General features: G+C 36.1%; 2 protein-coding genes across 4 annotated transcripts; one reads left to right on the top strand and one right to left on the bottom strand.

Annotated features, from left to right (window-relative positions):
• The first annotated feature begins 1,704 nt into the window (after positions 1-1,704).
• On the top strand, positions 1,705-19,422 carry ppk31 (pickpocket 31). 3 transcript variants are annotated; one of them, XM_067762252.1, is made up of 9 exons: positions 1,705-1,728; positions 4,413-4,526; positions 4,584-4,800; positions 16,603-16,733; positions 17,765-17,851; positions 17,907-18,295; positions 18,373-18,526; positions 18,606-18,712; positions 18,801-19,422. In XM_067762252.1, the coding sequence occupies exons 2-9, from the start codon at positions 4,513-4,515 to the stop codon at positions 18,911-18,913; spliced, it is 1,212 nt and encodes a 403-aa protein (XP_067618353.1). In that variant the 5' UTR covers positions 1,705-1,728; positions 4,413-4,512; the 3' UTR covers positions 18,914-19,422. The 3 variants fall into 3 exon arrangements, with proteins under 3 accessions (XP_067618353.1, XP_067618351.1, XP_067618352.1); XM_067762250.1 differs by lacking the exon at positions 1,705-1,728 and adding an exon at positions 4,282-4,320; XM_067762251.1 differs by lacking the exons at positions 1,705-1,728; positions 17,765-17,851 and adding an exon at positions 4,282-4,320.
• LOC137237904 (serine palmitoyltransferase small subunit B-like) lies at positions 19,002-23,326 on the bottom strand. Its single transcript, XM_067762260.1, has 2 exons — positions 23,082-23,326; positions 19,002-19,464 (listed from the first exon to the last, which is right to left on the bottom strand). The coding sequence occupies exons 1-2, from the start codon at positions 23,179-23,181 to the stop codon at positions 19,301-19,303; spliced, it is 264 nt and encodes an 87-aa protein (XP_067618361.1). The 5' UTR covers positions 23,182-23,326; the 3' UTR covers positions 19,002-19,300.
• Between the last annotated feature and the right edge of the window lie 950 nt (positions 23,327-24,276).

The following is a 24,276-nucleotide window of genomic DNA, read 5'->3' as shown; positions in this document are numbered from 1 at the left end:
TTCGATCCTGATTATTTTGATATATGGAAGTCTATATCTATCTCGATTCCTTTATATATATACAACCAACCGTTATCCAATCAAACTTAATATACTCTGTGAGCTCTGCTCAACTGAGTATAAAAAGGATGCATGATTCGTAATGAAAATGCTACGGGTATCCCTAGGATCCCTTAAACTTTTAGCTAGGACAAGTTCTTGACCCGTATTTTTTCGACTCAAAATAAAAAAAACAACTAAAACAAGTAAAGGTGTATATGTTCGGGTGGAACCGAACATTATATAGTCAGCGTGAGCTTATATTGCACATTTCATTTCAGATAAATAACTTTTCTACATAACACGTGGCACCGCCCGTTTAAAAAACTGTCTCCGCATTTCCTTTCACAATAAAACTTGATAAGTGAAATGTCATTGATTCAAAACTATTTTTTGCTAAGTTATAGCTTATTATTTTCGTCTACGGCCCTTTTAAAAATCTTTTATATAAAAGTGGGCGTGGTCCTTAACCGAATTCGTTAATTTTTCTTCAAAGCATTCCTTATAGTAAAGGCAACCTCTCTGCCGAATTTTGTTGTGATAGGTTTAACGATTTTTGATTCATATTAATAATATTTGTAAAATTGATTTTATTACAAGTGCGCGGCGCCACGCACATTTTAAACACATTTCTAAAATTTTTATCTAGAGTCTAAATGTCAGTCCACACGTCAATTTTCAACATTCGAGGTGTATTATTTACTAAATAATCAAGTTTTTTGTGTTTTCCAAAATGTTATATATATAAAAAGTGGGCGTGGTTGTCATCCGATTTCGCTCATTTTCAACACCAATCTATCCTGGGCCCAGATAAGCTCGTGTGCCAACTTTGGTGAAGATATCTCAATATTTACTCAAGTTATCGTGCTAACGGACGGACGGACGGGCATGGCTCAATCAAATTTTTTTTCGATATTGATGATTTTAATATATGGAAGTCTATATCTATTTCGATTCCTTTATACCTGTAAACCAACCGATATCCAATCAAAGTTAATATACTCTGTGTGCAAAGCACGCTGAGTATAAAAATTACTTTTATCATTTATTAACTCAATTTTAATAAAATTTTAAGTTGTGCACATAAGTATGTATACTTGAATAAGAATTGGAGAATTGCCTCAATGTGAACCTTTTCAAGGATTCAAAATTGTTAGTACCCGGTAAGTAGCTGCCAAGAAGCGTCTTCACTATCTCATTGTTGCATTATAACAAGTACTTTGCCTAATGCTAGTGGATGTTGAGGTTTTAAAGATCCGTCAGATGTTGACTGGTTATGCCTCCCCTAAGCTCCTGAAGCATGCTGAGTGATGCGAAGAAGAAACACACGAAGATTTTTATCTAATCGAAACTCGGCCTTGAAGAGATTGCAACAAACGCTCTCTAGGAAAACTTAACGATATTAATGTAGGTTTGGGGTATAGATTTAGTCTGTTAAAGTTTCACACTGCAAAACTGACATTTCGACGCATCCAATTAGTCTTTTAGCTCGTTAACTTTTTTATCTTCGTTTTTACTTATATAAACGAAAATTCAACAAATTTGGATCATTATCTCTCAAATCCATTAAAGCAATATCTACAGTGGGTGTAGACTAACAAAAGGCGTAAAGAAACAAAGCCCAACATGAATGAATGAGAACAAAGGGCAATTTGAAATTCTGTAACGTATATGTTAGTACAGGGGAAGGTGAGTAAGTTTTGTGAAAGATACCTATATTAAAACATTTCCATATATGTTCGATGTATTGCCATTATATTGTCTGAAAAATCGCTATGGTTTCGAAATCAAAGATACATGTGCTGCATCGTAAAGATCAGGTCGAAAGTAGACTTTTCACATTCGAAAACACAATGACAATGCCAAATCAATTCGTTGAAGGTGGTCTTGCCTCGCTCAATATTTCGGCTCCGTTCATACTAAGGAGAGATTATTTAGGATTATTAAAGTTGCCTACTATAACTTCAATAATTTACAGTACTCTTCTCTTAGTCTGCAGAGCAGCAAACTTTGGAAATAAAAATTTGGTAGCCAAGGTCTTGACTCTGAAAACACGTTTACCTTATTATCTTTTTTTTTAGTGAATTTGTCTTATACATATTCATCCCTACAATTTTCATAAATTTGGAAAATCCCTATCCACATATAGTCTAAGAGCCCGTGAGTGCCACACCTTTGTCATTTTATAAAAGTTAAAATTTCGTCAGTGCATACTTCCAACTGAAGCAGTATCGTTGGTCTATTACAAAACTTGAGTCATGGTGGCTTTAACAGATATCGTGCAAAAATTTTGCAGAAAATATACCTTTTTTCGTCATTTTATAAAGATTGATTTTCATATATGGTCTTCGTCACGATATAAGAAGCCACTAGCTTCATTGCCAGACACTTTTAATCCTTCTAAAATTCAAAGAACGTCGAAACAATTTTATACTGAAATTCGAATACAAAATCTTACAAAAAAAACTTTTGAAATTTTGTTTGCCGTAAAAAACTTTCAGCTTTCATTTTATGATAAAGTACAGTTTTGCATTACAAAAAGTGTCTGGCTGGACAAAGCCACTATGGAAAGTGTCTGGCAATGAGGCTAGTGGCTTCTTATATCGTGACGAAGACCATATATGAAAATCAATCTTTATAAAATGGCGAAAAAAGGTATATTTTTTTGCAAAATTTTTGCACGATATCTGTTAAAGCCACCATGACTCAAGTTTTGTAATAGACCAACGATCCTGCTTCAGTTGGAAGTATGCACTGACGAAATTTTAACAAAGGTGTGGCACTCACGGGCTCTTACTCTAATAGGTACAAATACGGGCATACGGGAATGCTGTGAACACAATATCTATATAAGCCGCCGCCGTGATATAGTGGCAATATGCTGGCACAACTTTCAGAATGTCCCAAACTCAAGTATGGGTACAACTAACATTGCAATACTAAGGACAATTTTTCGAAAACAGTGTCACTACTCGGCAGTGGTTAAGCAAACCCTCCGAGTGTGTTTCTGCCATGAAAAGCTTCTCAGCGAAAAGACATTTTCCTTACAGAACGAAACCGAAATCGCGACTGAAGTTGGGCCCGAAAGGGTACTCAACTCGTACTGGAACCGGAAGTAAATTCGAAGGACAAAGCTTAACTTAAACTGAAGCCGAAACCGTAACCGTAGCCAGAATTGGCAGCAAAACCCGACCGAAGCCGGGAACATATCGAGAATGAAGCTGAAAACGACAGTGGGACCGAAACCGCAGTAGAACCCGGATCAAAGCTGAGGCCGAAATCTGACCTAAATAAGAACCGAAACCAGAATGGCAAATAGGAAATAGACCATAGAAAATAGGCTCAAACCGAAACTGACACTATGAATTGTACTTAAAGCTGCAGACATTGGTGCGTTATCGGTAACCTTATAACAGCTGATTCGACCAACCTTATGGGAATCAATGCAATCGATTATTGGTGCCGCTAAGGTCGTAACCGTATCGTAGCCAACCAATTGGTTTTTGGTTTTCCGCCGTAACGATAAACAGCTGATTACGGTAGGGATACGACTACAGCGATACGACAAACGGCACTAATGACTCCGCTTTAAATCAAAACGGTTTTTTTTTTGTTGTAGCGACAAAGACACACTCCGAAATTTTGCGGAGTGCAATCGATATTGATGGTCATTTGCCACATACAGATCCGGTACGCTTCGATAGCAAGCCCGACCATCTCGGGAACGATTTTATCTGACCCCCACCCCCATAGATCCCTTAGTTCTATGAGCAGCTTGAGTTTGCCAGAGCCTTGCCTGCAGAATAAACATATGTATGATACGTGACCCTCGGGAAGGCCAGGTCAAAGTCCAAATGAGAATCGATTTCTCAGTCGGACAAAATACTAAAATATTGATCAAAACCTGCATAGCCGCCTCAACCGAAATCAAACAGCGAATTGAAACAGAAATTAAAGTTCGGTTCAAATTAAAAAAAAATTACCAAAACTGGATGATGTAGTAAAAAAAACGATGTATATTGGAACCATTTTCCGTCATCCCTTGTCAAATTTGATTTCGAGACAAACCGGTTTCGGCGTTGTGCCATCATCAATGTCGATTTTCGTAAAAACAATTGGTTTTGTATTTTTCTAAGGATTTATTGACCTCTCCTCGTATAAATAGCAAATAAAAGCAGTAATAAGAGCCATGTTACAACATTTAAAAGCTTCATTTTGTAACTGAATCTGCTTCATAAATAAACTAGCAATGAAAAATCGGTTACGACTATTTCTTAAACTGTATGTGCTTAATAATATTAATCTATATTATTATTTATAAATATTCGACACAAAAAGTGCAACAAACTTTTTTTCATAAATTTTGTTTGCAGTTCATTCCTCTCCGTTTACTCGTATCTTGCTTGGAAATTCCTCGCGAAGTCCACACTGCGTCTCGTCGAGAATTTTATTGCTGCCCCTGTCTCCTTCAATATGGATACCCTTTAGTAAGTATTCGTTTTATTTTAAATACATATATTTCTTTCAGATGTCTTCATTTAAAGTATCAACTGGAACACATCTTTTCCGGCTTTAACCGTTTGTGAGATGTATAATAGTGAGAAAATTTGGGATTTGAGTGAACAATATTTTGGACTAAATCATGACTTAAAAATTGATGACTTTGTCAGTGAGGTGGTGTTCTTCAGCGGCGCATGCGTCTCATGCGCAAAATGCGAGCGTATGGAGTGTCCATCCAATTTTACCGAACTTTTGACATTGGTGCGTATGAGCAGTCTTAATATTATTATTAAGTATGCCCATTGGGATTGTACTTTCGCTCCCACACGCACTTCCATCCTAACTCTCACTATCACTACCACTCTTATTCTCATTCCTACTCAAACTTTCAGTACCACTACACCTACTAATACTTCTGACTTTTACCCATGGACTCTATTTGGCGTTTCATAAATTAACCTTATATGATTCTGTCCCAATTTTCGGTAATGCACCGTGATCACTTTTAGAGATGTGTACAATGAAAAATCTTAATGTGAGCTGGTACGCCCCGCTTTTCACACCTACACTTAATTCTAACATGACTACTGAAAGAACTATGCAGTATGGAGTACCACGTCCCTTTTACTCTGGTCCTACGTCTGTCTGAAGATATTAGATATTAGCCTCAAATAAAGCTTTTCTGACTTCCAGTACTGTAACAGTAATACCTGCACAAAGTTTCAAAGAAAATATTTATTTAGCATGGGCTATTCCACGCCCCTTGCATATATATCGATATGGGAAGGTTAACAGTGGGTGTTTTATGTTTGGTTATGCTCGATTAATCCAAACATTTATCGACTGCTAAGTGGAATATCATTCTTTCTAGGGTGTGTTCCAAAAATGCCCTATCTCAGAAAACTTTTGAAAACGCTCTACTTCAGAAGTTCTTTGAAGAACGGTCTCTCTAGGAATTTGCTTTTTGAAGCATAAATTCATAACATTTTAACGAAATATAGATTAAAATAAGTCTTTAGATAGGGCGTTTTGGGAATATATTTTGAAATGGGGTGTTTTCGAACTGGCTGCCGAGATAATGTAACATTCCACTCAACAGTCGATATATAAAATAAAAAGTGAGCATGGTTATCACCTATTTAAATCAACGATGGAAGATTATTTTCTCAATTAACCTCGTTCACCGACGTAACTACGGAAAATTTGACAGTCTATTAATTTTTTCATCCCGAGTATTTTGATTTAACATCGATATCGCCATGATAGCTGCTAACTCCAGAGGATGCCTGTCGTAAGAGGCGACTAAAATCCACAGACACGAAGGTTCGAGGGGACAAAAAATCGTTCCCGAGGCAGTCGTGTTCGTACTAGAAGGTGCTAGTACGAGAGCATAAAAGATTCATATCCGACAGGGACAACAACTCCACTTTTTTCTCAAAACTACTTTTTCATGCTGATGGAAAAGTGAACGATTTCAGCTCATAGTGGTAAAATAAAAGTGCGTGTTTATTGTCCAGAATACAAAAAAAACAAGTAAGAACGGGACTGTCTTCGGCTGTGCCGAAGACTTCATACCTTTCATGAATGGGGCTGAACAATAATCTTATCCCGTTCGTAATCTCCGAATAATCGGATGTATAAGATAAGAAATATATAGTGAACAGATCTACATACCTTAACGATTTTTAAGATAAATATAAAATAAAAAACAGGTAGGTAATTCGTGTGAGGATGCAAAGTTTCAGGTTTTTTGTGGTCTGCGTGTAAAAACTATGACTACGAAACACGTATTTCAAAAATATATGACGAAAACGTAACTATTTGATGAAATTTGATGAATTTTGAAGATTCTAGCCGTAAAAAAGGGGTCAAAATGACAGTTTATATGAAGTATATAATATATATACGACCGATCTCTATGATTTTTTCAGACAACAATATATGCTATATACGTAAGCATTTTGTGAAATTTGAAGCTTCTAACTGTTAAAACGGGGCAGAAATTGCGTAAAGTTTCTTATCTGAACAATCGGTTGTATGAGATATATACTATGTGTACCACCGATCTCAATGATTTTTTCAGACATCAATATATGCTATACACGTAAGCAGTTGGTGAAATTTGAAGCTTCTAGCTGTTAAAATGGGGCCGAAATCGTAAAAAAATATATATATACTATATATATATACTATATATACCATCATATATATATTATATATATCACCGATCTCCATGATTTTTTGACACAACAATACATACTATATACGTAAGCAATCGGTGAAATTTGAAGCTTATAACTGTTAAAATGGGGAAGAAATTGCGCAAAGTTTCTTATCTGAACAATCGGTTGTATGGGATATATACTATATATACCACCGGTATCTATGATTTTCTCAGACAACAATATATACTATACACGTAAGCATTTGGTCAAATTTGAACATATCTAAACGATTTTTAAGATAAATATAAAATAAAAAATAGGTAGGTAATCTGTGTGAGGATGCAAAGCTTCACGTTTTTGTGGTCTGCATGTAAAAACTATGGCTACGAATAACGTATTCCAAAAATATATGACGTAAACGTAACTATTTGATGAAATTTGATGAATCTTGAAGCTTCTAGCCGTAAAAAAGGGTCCAATATGACAGTTTATATGAAGTATATAATATATATACCACCGATCTCTATGATTTTTTCAGACAACAATATATGCTATATACGAAAGCATTTTGTGAAATTTGAAGCTTCTAACTGTTAAAACGGGGCAGAAATTGCGCAAAGTTTCTTATCTGAACAATCGGTTGTATGAGATATATACTATGTATACCACCGATCTCAACGATTTTTTCAGACATCAATATATGCTATACACGTAAGCAGTTGGTGAAATTTGAAGCTTCTAGCTGTTAAAATGGGGTAGAAATTGCGAAAAGTTTCTTATCTGAACAATCGGTTGTATGAGATATATACTATATATACAACCGATCTCTATGATTTTTTCAGACGACAATATATGTTATATACGTAAGCAATCAGTGAAATTTGAAGCTTATAGCTGTTAAAATGGGGTAGAAATTGCGAAAAGTTTCTTATCTGAACAATCGGTTGTATGAGATATATACTATATATACAACCGATCTCTATGATTTTTTCAGACAACAATATATGCTATATACATAACCAATTGGTGAAATTTGAAGCTTATAGCTGTTAAAATGGGGTAGAAATTGCGAAAAGTTTCTTATCTGAACAATCGGTTGTATGAGATATATACTATATATACAACCGATCTCTATAATTTTTTCAGACAACAATATATGCTATATAAGTAAATATTCGGTGAAATTTGAAGCTTCTAGCTGTTAAAATGGGGCTAAAATTTGCGAAATTATATATATATATACTATATATACCACCATATATATACTATATATACCACCGATCTTTATGATTTTTTCAGACAACAATATATGCTATATACGTAAGCATTCGCTGAAATTTGAAGCCTCTAGCTCTTAAAATAGGGCAGTAATTACGAAAAGTTCCTTATCTGAACAATCGGTTGTGGGGGATATATACTATATATACGACCGATCTAATAAATTTTTTCAGGCAACAATATGTGCAATATACGAAAGTATATGGTGAAGTTTGAAGCTTCAATCTGTTAAATTGGGTAAGATATTACAAAAATCCTCTTTTTCTGAAAAATCGGTTGCATGGAGGATATATGCTATAGTGGTCCGATCCGGTCGGTTCCGACAAATGTCTAATCGGACACCCAAATACACCTGCTCACCAAATTTTATCAAGATATCTCAAAAATTGAGGGACTAGTTTGCATACAAACAGACAGACGGACAGACGGACAGACGGACATGGCTAAATCAACTCAGCTCTTCAACCTGATTATTTCGGTATACTTAATGGTGGCTCTATCTATTTTCCTTTAAGGACTTACAATTTTCGGTTTCGTGACGAAATTAATATACCATTTCATTTTCATGAAAGGTATAAAAATAGGTAGGTAATCTGTGTGAGGATGCAAAGCTTCACGTTTTTTGTGGTCTGCATGTAAAAACTATGGCTACGAATCACGTATTCCAAAAATATATGACGTAAACGTAACTATTTGATGAAATTTGATGAATCTTGAAGCTTCTAGCCGTAAAAAAGGGTCCAATATGACAGTTTATATGAAGTATATAATATATATACCACCGATCTCTATGATTTTTTTAGACAACAATATATGCTATATACGAAAGCATTTTGTGAAATTTGAAGCTTCTAACTATTAAAACGGGGCAGAAATTGCGCAAAGTTTCTTATCTGAACAATCGGTTGTATGAGATATATACTATGTATACCACCGATCTCAACGATTTTTTCAGACATCAATATATGCTATACACGTAAGCAGTTGGTGAAATTTGAAGCTTCTAGCTGTTAAAATGGGGTAGAAATTGCGAAAAGTTTCTTATCTGAACAATCGGTTGTATGAGATATATACTATATATACAACCGATCTCTATGATTTTTTCAGACGACAATATATGCTATATACATAACCAATCGGTGAAATTTGAAGCTTATAGCTGTTAAAATGGGGTAGAAATTGCGAAAAGTTTCTTATCTGAACAATCGGTTGTATGAGATATATACTATATATACAACCGATCTCTATGATTTTTTCAGACAACAATATATGCTATATACATAACCAATTGGTGAAATTTGAAGCTTATAGCTGTTAAAATGGGGTAGAAATTGCGAAAAGTTTCTTATCTGAACAATCGGTTGTATGAGATATATACTATATATACAACCGATCTCTATAATTTTTTCAGACAACAATATATGCTATATATGTAAATATTCGGTGAAATTTGAAGCTTCTAGCTGTTAAAATGGGGCTAAAATTTGCGAAATTATATATATATATACTATATATATATACTATATATACCACCATATATATACTATATATACCACCGATCTTTATGATTTTTTCAGACAACAATATATGCTATATACGTAAGCATTCGCTGAAATTTGAAGCCTCTAGCTCTTAAAATAGGGCAGTAATTACGAAAAGTTCCTTATCTAAACAATCGGTTGTGGGGGATATATACTACATATATAACCCCGATCTCATAAATTTTTTCAGGCAACAATATGTGCAATATACGAAAGTATATGGTGAAGTTTGAAGCTTCAATCTGTTAAATTGGGTAAGATATTACAAAAATCCTCTTTTTCTGAAAAATCGGTTGTATGGAGGATATATGCTATAGTGGTCCGATCCGGTCGGTTCCGACAAATGTCTAATCGGACACCCAAATACACCTGCTCACCAAATTTTATCAAGATATCCCAAAAATTGAGGGACTAGTTTGCATACAAACAGACGGACAGACGGACAGACGGACATGGCTAAATCAACTCAGCTCTTCAACCTGATTATTTCGGTATACTTAATGGTGGGTCTATCTATTTTCCTTTAAGGACTTACAATTTTCGGTTTCGTGACGAAATTAATATACCATTTCATTTTCATGAAAGGTATAAAAATAGGTAGGTAATCTGTGTGAGGATGCAAAGCTTCACGTTTTTTGTGGTCTGCATGTAAAAACTATGGCTACGAATCACGTATTCCAAAAATATATGACGTAAACGTAACTATTTGATGAAATTTGATGAATCTTGAAGCTTCTAGCCGTAAAAAAGGGTCCAATATGACAGTTTATATGAAGTATATAATATATATACCTGTTGGCAGAAATTTGGAAGGGGATTTGTATACTTGCGTGAATGTCCGGTACAATAAAAGAAAAGCACTTCTTAGTTCAACGATTTAATGAGGACTAAAAGATAAAATTCATGTGTACATATAGTTAACTCATCAATATATGTAATATGTCTTATTCATTCTAATTATTAGAAATATGTTCTCAATAGGAAATATTGAACTTAAAACTCCAAGTTATTATTTCAACACTCTTTCTTAAGTTAAATATTTCTTCAGTTAATTTTTAAGACCAAGCATTTGAACAAATTTTACATGTTTCTGTTTTTGCAGATTTTTTGTAAACATATCAGAAACATTTTCATTTGTGGAGACGTACTCTAATTCTATTACTTTTTGTTCGACAACTTCTCGGATATAATGATATTTCAAATCTATGTGCTTGGTTCGCTTGTGGAACACAGGGTTCTTTGAAATTTGTATTGCGCTCATGTTGTCGCCTTTTAACTTAACAGGACCGATGTCGTGAATAAAACCAACTTCTTTAAGTAAGCGCCGCAGATATACAGCCTCTTTTGCTGCCGTACTTAAAGCGATGTACTCAGCCTCTGTGCTGCTCAATGCGACTACATCTTGCTTCTTTGCTTGCCAGGAAAAGGCGCTACCCGCCAAAAAGAACGAATAACCGGTGTATGACTTCCTATCTAAATCGTTACTCGCCCAATCCGCATCCGCATAGCCTTCTACCGGTTTACCATTTTTGCAGTAGTGTAACTTTAAATTGATGGTTTTTGATAAGTATCGTAGGACATGTTTTGCACCAGCCTCATGTTCGGTGTGGGGTTCTTGGTTTCTTTGTGCTAATAAACTTACTGCGTGCATAATGTCTGGCCGCGTTGAAATGGCCAAGTACATTAAAGATCCAATTAACGATTGATAGCTTGTTGCGTCTATTTTAGTGCACTTGTCATTTCTGCAGCTTACTTGAAAACCAGGATCTAGAGGTGTGCTTACCGGACGACATGATGTCACACCATACATACTCAATAACTCGTTTATATAGTTCTTCTGACACACAGAAATCGCACCTGTCTTACCCTGACGTTCTATTTCGAAGCCAAGAAAAAATGTCATTGCCCCGCTATCGTGTAGTTGAAATTTAGACGATAATGATTTTTTAATGCTCGCAATCTCTTTCTCGCTTGGACATGCTAAGATAAGATCGTCGACATAAACGGCAATGTAACTATAACTGCCATTGTATTGTTTGACATACAAACACGGTTCGCTTTTGCATGGGCTGAAACCCATATCTTTCAAGCTATATCAAGAGTACTATTCCAGTGTCGCCCAGACTGCTTTAAGCCGTAAATGGCTTTATTTAGCTTTAAAACTTTATTAGAATTTTTATTGTCTACAAATTCTTCTGGTTGTTTAAGGTAAATTTCTTCCGTAAGCTTACTATTGAGATATGCATTGGAAAAATCGATCTGATGTAAGTGAAGCTCTTTCTCAACGGCAATAGCAAGTAGCATACGAATTGTTTCATATCGTATTACAGGCGAAAAAGTTTCCCAGTAATTTAAACCCAGCTGCTGACTGCAGCCTTTTGCTACTAGTCTCGACTTGAACTTTTGAATATTGCCATCTGAATCACGTTTTATTCGAAAAACCCACTTCGATCCAATCGCTTTTTGACCATAAGGCAGATCTACTGCTGACCAAGTGTTGTTAGCAAGAAGCGCCGAATATTCTTCTTCCATTGATTTCTTCCACTCAAAGGAGTATTCGCTTGACAATGCTTCTTTGACCGATCGAGGCGTGTCTACATCTTCACCATATTGTAGATAATTTAGCATCTGATACTCTTTTTTGGGACGCCCTACTTGACCAGTGTGAATAATTTTTGGCCTACCTCGACCGCGACGTGATTCGTTTCCATTTCTATGAGACTCACCAATTATTTGCATTTCATCCGAAACGATTCCATTCTCTGCAACATTGCCTACATTTGCCTCTTCTACCTCTGTTTCGTCTTCGGTGCAACTTTCAAACTCTTCATCTTCTTTCCGCTCTTCTTCAACATGTTTACGATCGTCGATTTTTACAAAAATTGTAGCAATGTCATTTTCATCTCTGTTTTTGGTGTCACCTTCGGGCACAGCTAAGTTGACTTCATCTTCTAAAAATTTTACGTCACGCCTTACACAAATTTGCCTGGTTTCCTTATCATACAAGTGATAAGCTTTTGCAACCTCAGAATATCCGACGAACAAATACTCTTTGCCCTTTGCGCTGAATTTACCACGCTGCGTTTTATTTAACGCGAATGCGCGCGAACCAAAAACCCTGAAATGTTTTACCGACGGCTTTTTGTTGTACCAAATCTCATAAGGAGTGCAATCTCTAAGTAGTTTTGTAGGTGCGCGATTACGTAAATATACAGCTGTGTGTATAGCTTCACCCCACAATTCTTGTTCTATATTTGCATGCACCAGCAAACTTCTAGCCATTTCTACAATTGTGCGGTTAACTCTCTCTGCCACTCCATTTTGCTGGGGAGTATATGGCACAGTTAACTGCCTTTTAATTCCGCACTCATTTAAAAAATCGGTAAATTTATTGTTTATGTACTCCGTACCATTGTCACTTCGGAGCTTTTTAATTTTCTTCTGAGTTTGACATTCGACCATATTTTTGAATAATTGAAACTTTTCAAATACTTCGCTCTTTTCTTTAATACAATAAACAAAAATCATTCTCGAGAAATCGTCAATAAATGTGAGAAAGTATCGTGCACCACCTACTGATTTTACGTTTATGGGTCCACATACATCTGTATGCACAAGCTCTAATATTTCTTTTGACTCAATTTCAAATTTTTTTGGAAAAGGCATTGCACTTAATTTTGCTTTGTTGCATGTGTCACAATTTGTTTATGTTTTCACATCTTTTGTGTCCATACCTCGCACTAAACCTTTGTCGGCAATTTTCTTTAAACTTTCGAAGTTTATATGACCATATCGATTATGCCACTTTAAATTATTTAAATAAATTTTTGAACCTTGTACTTGTGCATTGAATATAAACAAATCATTTTGTAATCTAGCTCTAAGCAATGTTAACCCTATAGAATTTTTTACTTCCACAACATAGTTTTTGAATACCACTGTATGTTTATGCTGCAGAGCTTTGTTAACAGAATAAAAGTTCATTTTCAGTGAAGGCACAAACAATACATCACGTAGCTCTATTTCACATTCATTTGTTTTTATTTTGACCGTACCTATACCTTGTGAGTAAGTGAAATTATCTGCTGCTAACATAACTTTTTCTCGTTTTTCGATGAATGACACGAACATATTCTTGTCGCAACACATATGTGTTGTTGCACCACTGTCGACACACCCATTGTGTTTACTTCGTTCATCCCCCACAGCAGCAGCATATACAGCGTAAGAAAGCTCGTTAATTTTAGAACTTTGTTTATCTTCACGATCATATTGTTGTTTGCCCTTTCTTTTGCATTGTGAAGCCGTATGGCCACGCATGCCACAACTAAAGCATTTACCCTTGAACTCATTTGACTTTACATGACTTTTTGCTTTTGTATTTATTTTATTACCATTATGCGCTGATTCTCTTACACTTGTATAAACAGCTTGCGCAGGAGCTTTTTGATCTGCTTGTTGTTCCCTTCTAGCACCCTCTTCTAACAGCTTTACTTTTAAAGTATTGAAACTCGGCAATTCATCACGAGTCTCGATAGCTACCACGAAGTTTTCGTACTCGGACGGCAAACTAGATAATAGTATTATGACTTTTAGCTCTTCGTTTAACTCGATGTTCACTTCGGCTAATTTATCTACGACTTCGACAAACGAATTTAGATAAGTTGACATGCTTTGACCAGCAGACATACTGCAACCAAGCAACTTTTTATAAAGCGAAACTTTTTGTAAAGGTCCCCTCGGCACATGAACATCACGAAGTCTCTTCCATGCTTCCACTGAAGTTTTACAAGCCTTAATATTGCTGAGTTGCGTCGGTTTTACGCATAAAATAATATTAGCTAGCGCTTTTTGATCATCTTGATCCCACTTTTCTGCATTTTCATCACTGCGCTTACAATCTTCATTAACGATGCGCCATTGGTCCATATTTACCAATATGCTGCGCATTTGCATGCACCACACATCATAGTTATTATCGCTCAGTTTTTCGATTTGCAAACTCGAATTCATTTTTAAAATTTTATTTTGTAAAACCCGATTAATTATTAAATTTTAAATAACTTCACACGCGATCTGGGACCATAACCTTTGTTGGTAGGAATTTGGAAGGGGATTTGTATACTTGCGTGAATGTCCGGTACAATAAAAGAAAAGCACTTCTTAGTTCAACGATTTAATGAGGACTAAAAGATAAAATTCATGTGTACATATAGTTAACTCATCAATATATGTAATATGTCTTATTCATTCTAATTATTAGAAATATGTTCTCAATAGGAAATATTGAACTTAAAACTCCAAGTTATTATTTCAACAATACCACCGATCTCTATGATTTTTTCAGACAACAATATATGCTATATACGAAAGCATTTTGTGAAATTTGAAGCTTCGAACTGTTAAAACGGGGCAGAAATTGCGCAAAGTTTCTTATCTGAACAATCGGTTGTATGAGATATATACTATGTATACCACCGATCTCAACGATTTTTTCAGACATCAATATATGCTATACACGTAAGCAGTTGGTGAAATTTGAAGCTTCTAGCTGTTAAAATGGGGTAGAAATTGCGAAAAGTTTCTTATCTGAACAATCGGTTGTATGAGATATATACTATATATACAACCGATCTCTATGATTTTTTCAGACGACAATATACATATGTTATATACGTAAGCAATCAGTGAAATTTGAAGCTTATAGCTGTTAAAATGGGGTAGAAATTGCGAAAAGTTTCTTATCTGAACAATCGGTTGTATGAGATATATACTATATATACAACCGATCTCTATGATTTTTTCAGACAACAATATATGCTATATACATAACCAATCGGTGAAATTTGAAGCTTATAGCTGTTAAAATGGGGTAGAAATTGCGAAAAGTTTCTTATCTGAACAATCGGTTGTATGAGATATATACTATATATACAACCGATCTCTATAATTTTTTCAGACAACAATATATGCTATATAAGTAAATATTCGGTGAAATTTGAAGCTTCTAGCTGTTAAAATGGGGCTAAAATTTGCGAAATTATATATATATATACTATATATACCACCATATATATACTATATATACCACCGATCTTTATGATTTTTTCAGACAACAATATATGCTATATACGTAAGCATTCGCTGAAATTTGAAGCCTCTAGCTCTTAAAATAGGGCAGTAATTACGAAAAGTTCCTTATATGAACAATCGGTTGTGGGGGATATATACTATATATACGACCGATCTCATAAATTTTTTCAGGCAACAATATGTGCAATATACGAAAGTATATGGTGAAGTTTGAAGCTTCAATCTGTTAAATTGGGTAAGATATTACAAAAATCCTCTTTTTCTGAAAAATCGGTTGTATGGAGGATATATGCTATAGTGGTCCGATCCGGTCGGTTCCGACAAATGTCTAATCGGACGCCCAAATACACCTGCTCACCAAATTTTATCAAGATATCTCAAAAATTGAGGGACTAGTTTGCATACAAACAGACAGACGGACAGACGGACAGACGGACAGACGGACATGGCTAAATCAACTCAGCTCTTCAACCTGATTATTTCGGTATACTTAATGGTGGGTCTATCTATTTTCCTTTAAGGACTTACAATTTTCGGTTTCGTGACGAAATTAATATACCATTTCATTTTCATGAAAGGTATAAAAATAAAAAAATAACTTAAAACAGGTCCATGAGGAGTTCGGGGTAGCCAAAGCCCCGGCTGTTGATGAAACAGAATTCGCCACGGATAGGTGCGGTTGACAATTGGGTTTGGAGAAGCTATATATTGCGCTGGCAACCTGAAAGGATTGCGCTACACCACCCCTTGAATTTGGTATTTTAGTCGCCTCTTAAGACAGGCATACCTACCGCGGGTATATTCTAACCCGCTGGGGGTCTATATATTTCCTTTCGTCAAATCAATTTAGTACACAATTCACAGAATATAATTAAATTATACAAATAAGACCCACTTCAATGCACATACACACATCCATACATTCATAAAAAATCGTGATTATTAAAGTATTGTAATATATTTATATTTATTCTATTACATAATAGTTCCGCACAAAATGTTCGCAATTATTACAAAATTGTAGATACACAAATTTTCATTTTGACTGTTGTGAAGAATTTCTACCCATTCATACCGAATATGGTATATGTTTCGCATTCAATTCGAATCAGGCACGGTAAGTAAACTAAATATTTTATTTCCTTGTACGGGGTGTAAAGATTGTGCCAGCGATGAACGTCTTAGTCCGATAATGATTAATTTAATCTGCCAACTGTTAATATGCCTAATAAGCCGATTTTTGCTTTGATTACAACAAGAATTTCGCCTTGTTCTCATTCGCCCATCTATCCAGGCCAGAGAAGGCGGAACTTATAGTGACTTAGTTAAGGCCAGATTGTACCGTCGCGAATTAGATCCGTCGCTTGGATTTCCTTCTCCAGAAAGAATTAAAAACATCACCTTGGTTATCCCCACATGACACCATCTATTTAATTTTAATGTGGAACCAACGCCTCTAACACCTCTTTCATTATGGTCCACCCCTGTTGAACCAGCAAGTTTCCTTGGACTCTCGTTAGAGGATATTGATGACAATTTGTGATCGGTCGCACCTATTAGGTGGGGCGAAGCACTGATACAACAACAACAACAATGTCACCTTGGTGACTCTGAGTCATTTTGCGTAGCCGCAAACTCCATGGCTTAGACCCGACTATCCTTGTTGCTGTTACAAAGTGAACGTGGTTGAGTAGCAGACCTGCAAAGGCTAAATATACATTTGTACTTTTACTAAATGGTTTTTTGAACGTATAAGTACATATACTTACATATACAGTACTAACCAGTATTTCCAAGAACTTTTTTGGCAAAAGATGTCAGAATTTCTTGAAAAACGTACACAGGAAAAAAACACTAGTACTTGATAAAAACTATAACATTCAAGTAAAACTAATAAAGTGATAACACTTGTACATACTCCTCTAACATCAACTTGTACTTCCGTAACGGGACTTCCTTTAGGGGACTTTGATGACGATTTTTGAGTGGTCGCACTCATTGAATGGGGTGAAGCACTATTAACACAACAACTAAACTAGTTATAAAACCTGCCAACTAAAATTTATCTAGCGTTAGAGACTGTTTTTGCTGTGCTTGTACTTACTTCCTACAGCTCTGTTTAGTAGTTATAACGATGTTACAATTTAGGTCGTATATGAGATTAAGGCGTTTCGGGCGCATCAAGCAAATAAACGGGTTGCTTTCGCTTACATTGGAAAGTCAGATAACACACAGGTTTATTGCATTCTGAACCGTATACGTACACATGTTTTATGATTTATTTTTGCAGTAAGAATGATTTAGTACGATTTGCAAATAATCGCGCTACAGGTCCAGGACACTTGAAATTCGATGTCTCTGTTGATATCCAACTACACATACATTCATCCAATGATGTTCCTGTACCATGCTATGCTGGCATGATTCGTGAAACAATATTACTTGGTAGCACTAAAGAAATTATAATCAATGTTATGGAAGTTTATAATGATGATAGCGTGGCTCAGCTTCCACTAGATCAACGTCGTTGCCGTTTCAGTCATGAAACCACTGAATGGGGTCGTAAGTTAGGAATATACGAGTTCTATAGTTATCCTACGTGTATTGTGGAGTGTGGTTTGGCATTGGAAATGAAATATTGCAATTGTAGCAATCATTTCATAGCGCCAGCCGTTAAATGTGAGTTATATACATACATACATATTAGCGTGTACATATAAGCGCAAGTTTACTTGTTGAAATTTCTCTTTGTATAGATAGTGGTGGTGTGACGGTGTCTATATGTGATTATTACGGATTGAGCTGTCTCACTAGACACTATGAAGAAATGCAATCAGAACGAAAATCGTGTGATTGTATTAGCTCATGTGAAGAGCCTGAATATAATATCGTTTACAGTTCTACAGAAGAGTAAGAAGTGTCTAGTAGTATTTATATCAATATGTACATAAAATAATTTTTCTCCATTTAACCATGTCTGAATATTCAGCGAATTTGAAAGTGATAAGGAAGTTACACAGGTGCAGATTAGCTTAATTGATCTACCAACTCTACGCTATGTTCGACGCTCCATCAATACACCTGTTGATTTACTAAGTAAGTAACGAATTTTTGTACATATCTACATATAAAACAATAAAAAAATTGTAATTATTCTACATTTTTCATATCATTGCATACACAGTTTCCGTTTGCGGCATTATCGGTCTCTTTTTTAATGCCTCTATTTTACGGATCATTGAAATACTATTTTATCTCAGAGAACTCAAATGGAGTGAAGTATGGGAGCGAATTTAAATTGCTTTGCAATTTTCTTTGAACTAAATAAAGCATGAATTGAAATAAGTTTATAATTAAATAGATGTTTATGCAAAAAATAATAATATAGCATAATAAAATCCAAAGATTTCATAAATTTATTAAGCACCAAATATTATACATATTTAATTAACTACATAAAAGTTTAACTTTTCCAAATTCATTAAAAACTAATTCATAGCATATATATGGAATTATCAGATTTACATTTTGTATGACTTATAAAAAATAATATGGAGTAATAATTTTGTAAGTATTTGTTTGTGTCTGCCCTTATACCTCATAAACATACACACATTATTATACTTAATATAAAAAACTTACAACTTGTGCCCAAAAAAGATTTTTTTACCTTAAACTTGTGTCTTAACTCATACTTATTTTTTCTGTGTGCAACATCGGCGTATATGATGCAGATCCTTCTTCACGTGGTAGCGGCGACAGAAATTTTAGAAATGTTTCAATATATGACGGCAAGTAGACGCAACTCGAGAAGATTATCAAGCTAAGTGTGAGCAGTACGAAACTATCTGAAAATAAATAAATAAAAAATTACTACAACTGGGTTCTAAAAAACTATGTTGGTACGGATGTACATATGTATAATGCAACTCACATAAGTACATCCGGTGGAATTGGACTAAGAAAAACGAGATTTATTTGCGACACTCTGCTAAAAAGACAAACTAATGCTGCTTTTTTTATCTTCACGATTATCATACTCAGACCCGACTCGTAAATATTATTTAGATCGTGTCTGCATTTTATGATAATAAGTTCAAGGGCCAAAAATTAAGTGTTTTTTTCTATAGGACGAAGGAGGTTAGCTGCTAGATATCTAATCCACCCAACGCGAAGAAATTGGCATTGCCTTGTAAAGTTTGCTGTCTATTTCAACGGGTCAGATACAAAGTGTGATCATACTTTGCTTAGACTCAAGTGTAGTGTCAGCGCATTGATACATACCAATGTGTCAGAACACTACGCTGAGAAATGTCTATATCGCTACAAGAAGAAAAAGAACCGTCATAGGAAGCTGAGCATTCTTATAAGCAGCTCCATAAAATGCTGAACAGGCTGGCTTTTTTTAAATTGTCACAAACCTGGACGTCCAAACAGACAACTGCAAGAAGCATCCCTCTTTATCAACTATCGAACGAAATCTAAAGGGCGTTCGAAACTTATGAAACAACAATTAAAGACGGCCATCAACCCCTTCACCAGAAGAAGGGCCCTGCCAGCCCTAAGAACAATAACAATTGATGGCGTAGCACTACATTATGGAACCGTCGTTAAATACTTGTGGTCTCTTGACACCAAGCTCCTTTGGAAGCAACACTTCGACTCCATGACAACTAGGCCACGAAATCCATCATGGTATGCAAACGTCTAGCAGGAAAAGTATGGGGCTGCAGCCCACAGGTCCTTAGATGGATGTATACCATGATAGTAAAATCCATGATAACCTATGTCTCGATGGCCCGGGCATCGAGAACAACTCGAGCGACGACGAGGCAAGCGCTGACAAAACTTCAACGATTGGCGCGTGTATGTATCACGCGAGCTATGCACACTTACCCCACCACAGCGCCTGTGGCTGTTCTCGATCTAACCCCACTACACATAGCGATAGAGCAGTCAGCCGAGCGAACTCTTCTGAATAATGCAAGGGAGGGCTCGGGCAAAGGAAAAGCTATATCATCCCAGAACAAGAAGGAACTGAGAGAGAGGATCCCAATCTCTCAACTCCTGGAGATGATATCTTCAGGCAGGTAGTATGACCAAAAAGTAACAATTGGGAGACAAGTTTACATGGAATGAAACGAAACTAGAGAGCATCCAACATCTACATAGGATCTTATGGTCCACAGATGGCTCAAAAACGCCAGAGGGGATTGTAGCTGGAATCTTCGGACTCAGATCTTAAATATCAGTGCCTCTGGGAGCATGGTAGCAGAGGAAGGGGGCGGCCCCCTCTCCGCTGGAAGGACAGGTGGAAAACGATTTAAACTCCCTTTGTGTGACCAATTGGCAGATCGAAGAAGCGACTGGGCGCGCCTTGTTGGACGGCCTTAACCGTTTAAGCGGTTAAGCGCCAATTAAGTAAGTAATCGTTAGAAGGTTATAGTAGCGAAAAATAACCTAAGAATTCTAACAGCTTTTCTCACAGGACATTGTAAACTCAACAGCCATATGCAGAAATTAGGCATACAATCGAATAACACATGACGATTTTGTGATCGATCAGCGGAGACGGGAAAACATATCCTGTTAGAATGCAACGCCATCTCAAGACGTAGGCCTGAGAGTTTGGGCTCACCATGTCTACTAGGCTTCATTCAGGAAGTCGGCCTGGATGAGTTGCTGTGAAGATGACGGCACAAAAGACCAATGGTCGCAGTGTAATCCTCAATAAATTATCTACATCATTGAGATGCATCCCTGCCTGCCAGGCAAATAAGGAGACATGTCTGTCAGCACTAAGAAGATATTTGGCGTCTTAAAAGAAAGAGAAGCACAAGAAAGTCCCAATCCTCAGAAAGTTGCAAGGTAACGCCCGGTGAGCCCCGTTCTTATAGTTCAATATCCAATTCTAGTAAAAGTGAAAATCTGACTTCGCAGGAAGTTGCTGCTGTTGTAGGTATAAAGACACTCCCCGAAGGTTCTGGTCAGTGTTATCGATGTTTCTTTGCCGGATATAGATCCGATAAGTTCTTGTAATAGGCACTAATAACGTACTAGACCGTTCATCTAGGAAACGATTTAATATGACCTTATAGGACCTTCTAGAACACCCCGCCCAACCTCCTAGTCCATGAGGAACATGATTCGCCACAGGTAGGTGCGGTAGACAATAGAGTAGGAGAAGCTACAAATTGCGCCGACAGTCCCTTGAAAGGGCTGGGTATTTTAGTCGCCTCTTACGACAGACATACCTGAACTGGTCATATTAATCGTTCCCGAGATGGTCGGGTTAGTACCTTAATGGCGCTTGTTACCGGAACGTACCGGATCTATATCCGGCAAAGGACCGCCAAAATCGATAACACTCCCCAAAACCTTCGAAGGGTGTTTTTATCGTTAATACAGTATCAACAGCAACAATGGACTTACGACACTTTTAAAATAGTTTTCTGCTTTTGTTGTTGGATGGGGCGAAGCACTGTTACAACAACAACAGGGGAGGCTTTGGCGACCTCAAATTCCTCATGGAACTAGGTTCAATTTGGTCATATTAAATCGTTCCCGACAATGTCGTGCTAGTACCTTAAACATGCTTGTTATGCGTCGTTTCGGATTTATATACGGCAAAAATCATCAACATTGATAACACTTCCCACAACCTTCGGGAAGTGCCTTTATCCCTACAACAACAACAAAGAGCACTCCGGAGCCGGTGGTGGGACCCAAAATATTAGATTAATCCAGTACATAAAGGTGTTTTGTGCAAAACAACTGCATGTTCCATTAACAATTCCGGGTATATATAAGGATAATTTTATGAAATTTGGAGAACTTCGTGTACGGACATTTACTATACTCGAGTGAATTGTTGGGATGGAACAGAAAAGCCATTTCACTTTTAATTTTTCTCTAGAATCGCAGTCCCACAAGGCAAGGTAAATACTTTTGTTTGTGCCAAAAGTCGAAGCTCCAGGAGATGAAATGTTTAGTTTGGACATAGACGAGGATTCCTCTACCAACTCTAATTTATATTTTTTGTCTAAGCGTAGTCACTAAAGGATAATTCGCTTACCAAGGCAGCCGGCTTTATGTACCGGAGCGACTCGGGATTTTTCCCGACCAAGGGCTGTCATTTCAGTGTAACCCCATTTAACCCCCACCCACCCGAGAAATATGTATAGGTCACATCCCAAATGGAGCTGTTCGGGGTGATTTTTCTTTTAGTTAATATCAGACAAAGTCGATCACAAGTGCAGACTTTAAGCCAAAACTTGAAGTCCAGTGTTGTAATTTGTTACCAGAATTTTTTTATGGTTACTATTTTTGATAAAGGTCTAGAACAGGGGTTGACTGCTAATATGCCTCCAAAATTATCGGGAGGGAACTTAATAATTCGAAGGCAGAAAACAAAAATTTATATTTTTACTACTATACCTCATGATAAAAAACATCTTTAACTTACTTATTAGTTTCTTTTCCCATGGCTCAAACATATAGATGCAGGTGACCAATTCGTATTGCAGGTAAAGATTCAACAACAGATTTTTTGTGAATTTAAGCATCTTTGTGAAGCCAATCAACGATTCTTCAACATAAGTCAAGTGTGCACTGTTAGATTTCAATAGTAAGTCGAACAATTTGCGTCTTTTATAATTTATAGAATGAGCCAACGAAATCAGCTGCAAGTTTATTTATTTTGGCTAGATAAGCGTGGTGAATTTGATACAGAATTCATGGATGCCAGATGTATAAAAAAATCTCAACATGGCGAATTCACAGCAAGCAATTAGTTGTTGGGACAATTTACAAGTAAGAACGCCATTTGGACATTCTGAAAGTAACTGACAATATCGCGGGTTCGAATCGAGCTCAAGGCCTAACAATAATTTTTTATCATTATTATTGTTATGATAAATTTTTTCTTAATTGAAAAAATTTTTAAATTAGAATAGAAGAAAGAAAAAATTTTAGACAACTGCCAAAGCTCGTTGTATAGATCCATTTCGGGAACTGCTAAATTCCTTCATCGGCAACGTTTAGGCGCCGCTGCTATAACCATTCAGCCACCACAGCGGTTCAATTAAGAAAAAATTTATCATAACAATAATAATGATAAAAAATTATTGTTAGGCCTTGAGCTCGATTCGAACCCGCGATCTTAAAATCAGTAGGCCGATATAACAACAAAAATTGTAACTGACAATAGAGATATGACAATTATTTAATTTCTTCTTAAATCTTTATTTTAGTTATTTAAAAAATCTTTTTAGATAAAATAAATGAAAAATATTAATCAAATGTGTGTACATATGTGATGGCCTGTTGCATTGCTTGACATATGTATGTTAGAACTTGCACGCACATATCTTTTATTGCCGTGTAAACGGATATGTTTCCCCATAATTGCAGGATTTCATGTCTTCGGTTCGCGATGTTGCGGTACGCACTTCTTAGGCTTAATTTTATACAAATGCGTGCAAAATCCCTTTGTACACGAAATTTTTTCAGTGCACAACAACATTACAACAACCACATGGAAATTGCCAACATAAACTGCAAATATCTCCAGACAGAGATACAAATTTTCTTTTCCGCTTTCGGATTATTGTTGTTGAGTTTAATACGCATCTTTTATCACCTCTCTCGATATTTATGGA

The sequence above is a fragment of the Eurosta solidaginis genome, chromosome 1, assembly GCF_040869045.1.
Source record: "Eurosta solidaginis isolate ZX-2024a chromosome 1, ASM4086904v1, whole genome shotgun sequence".
NCBI lineage: Eukaryota > Metazoa > Arthropoda > Insecta > Diptera > Tephritidae > Eurosta > Eurosta solidaginis.
Note: the sequence above shows the minus strand (reverse complement) of the source record. Positions and strands in the feature narration are given on the sequence as shown.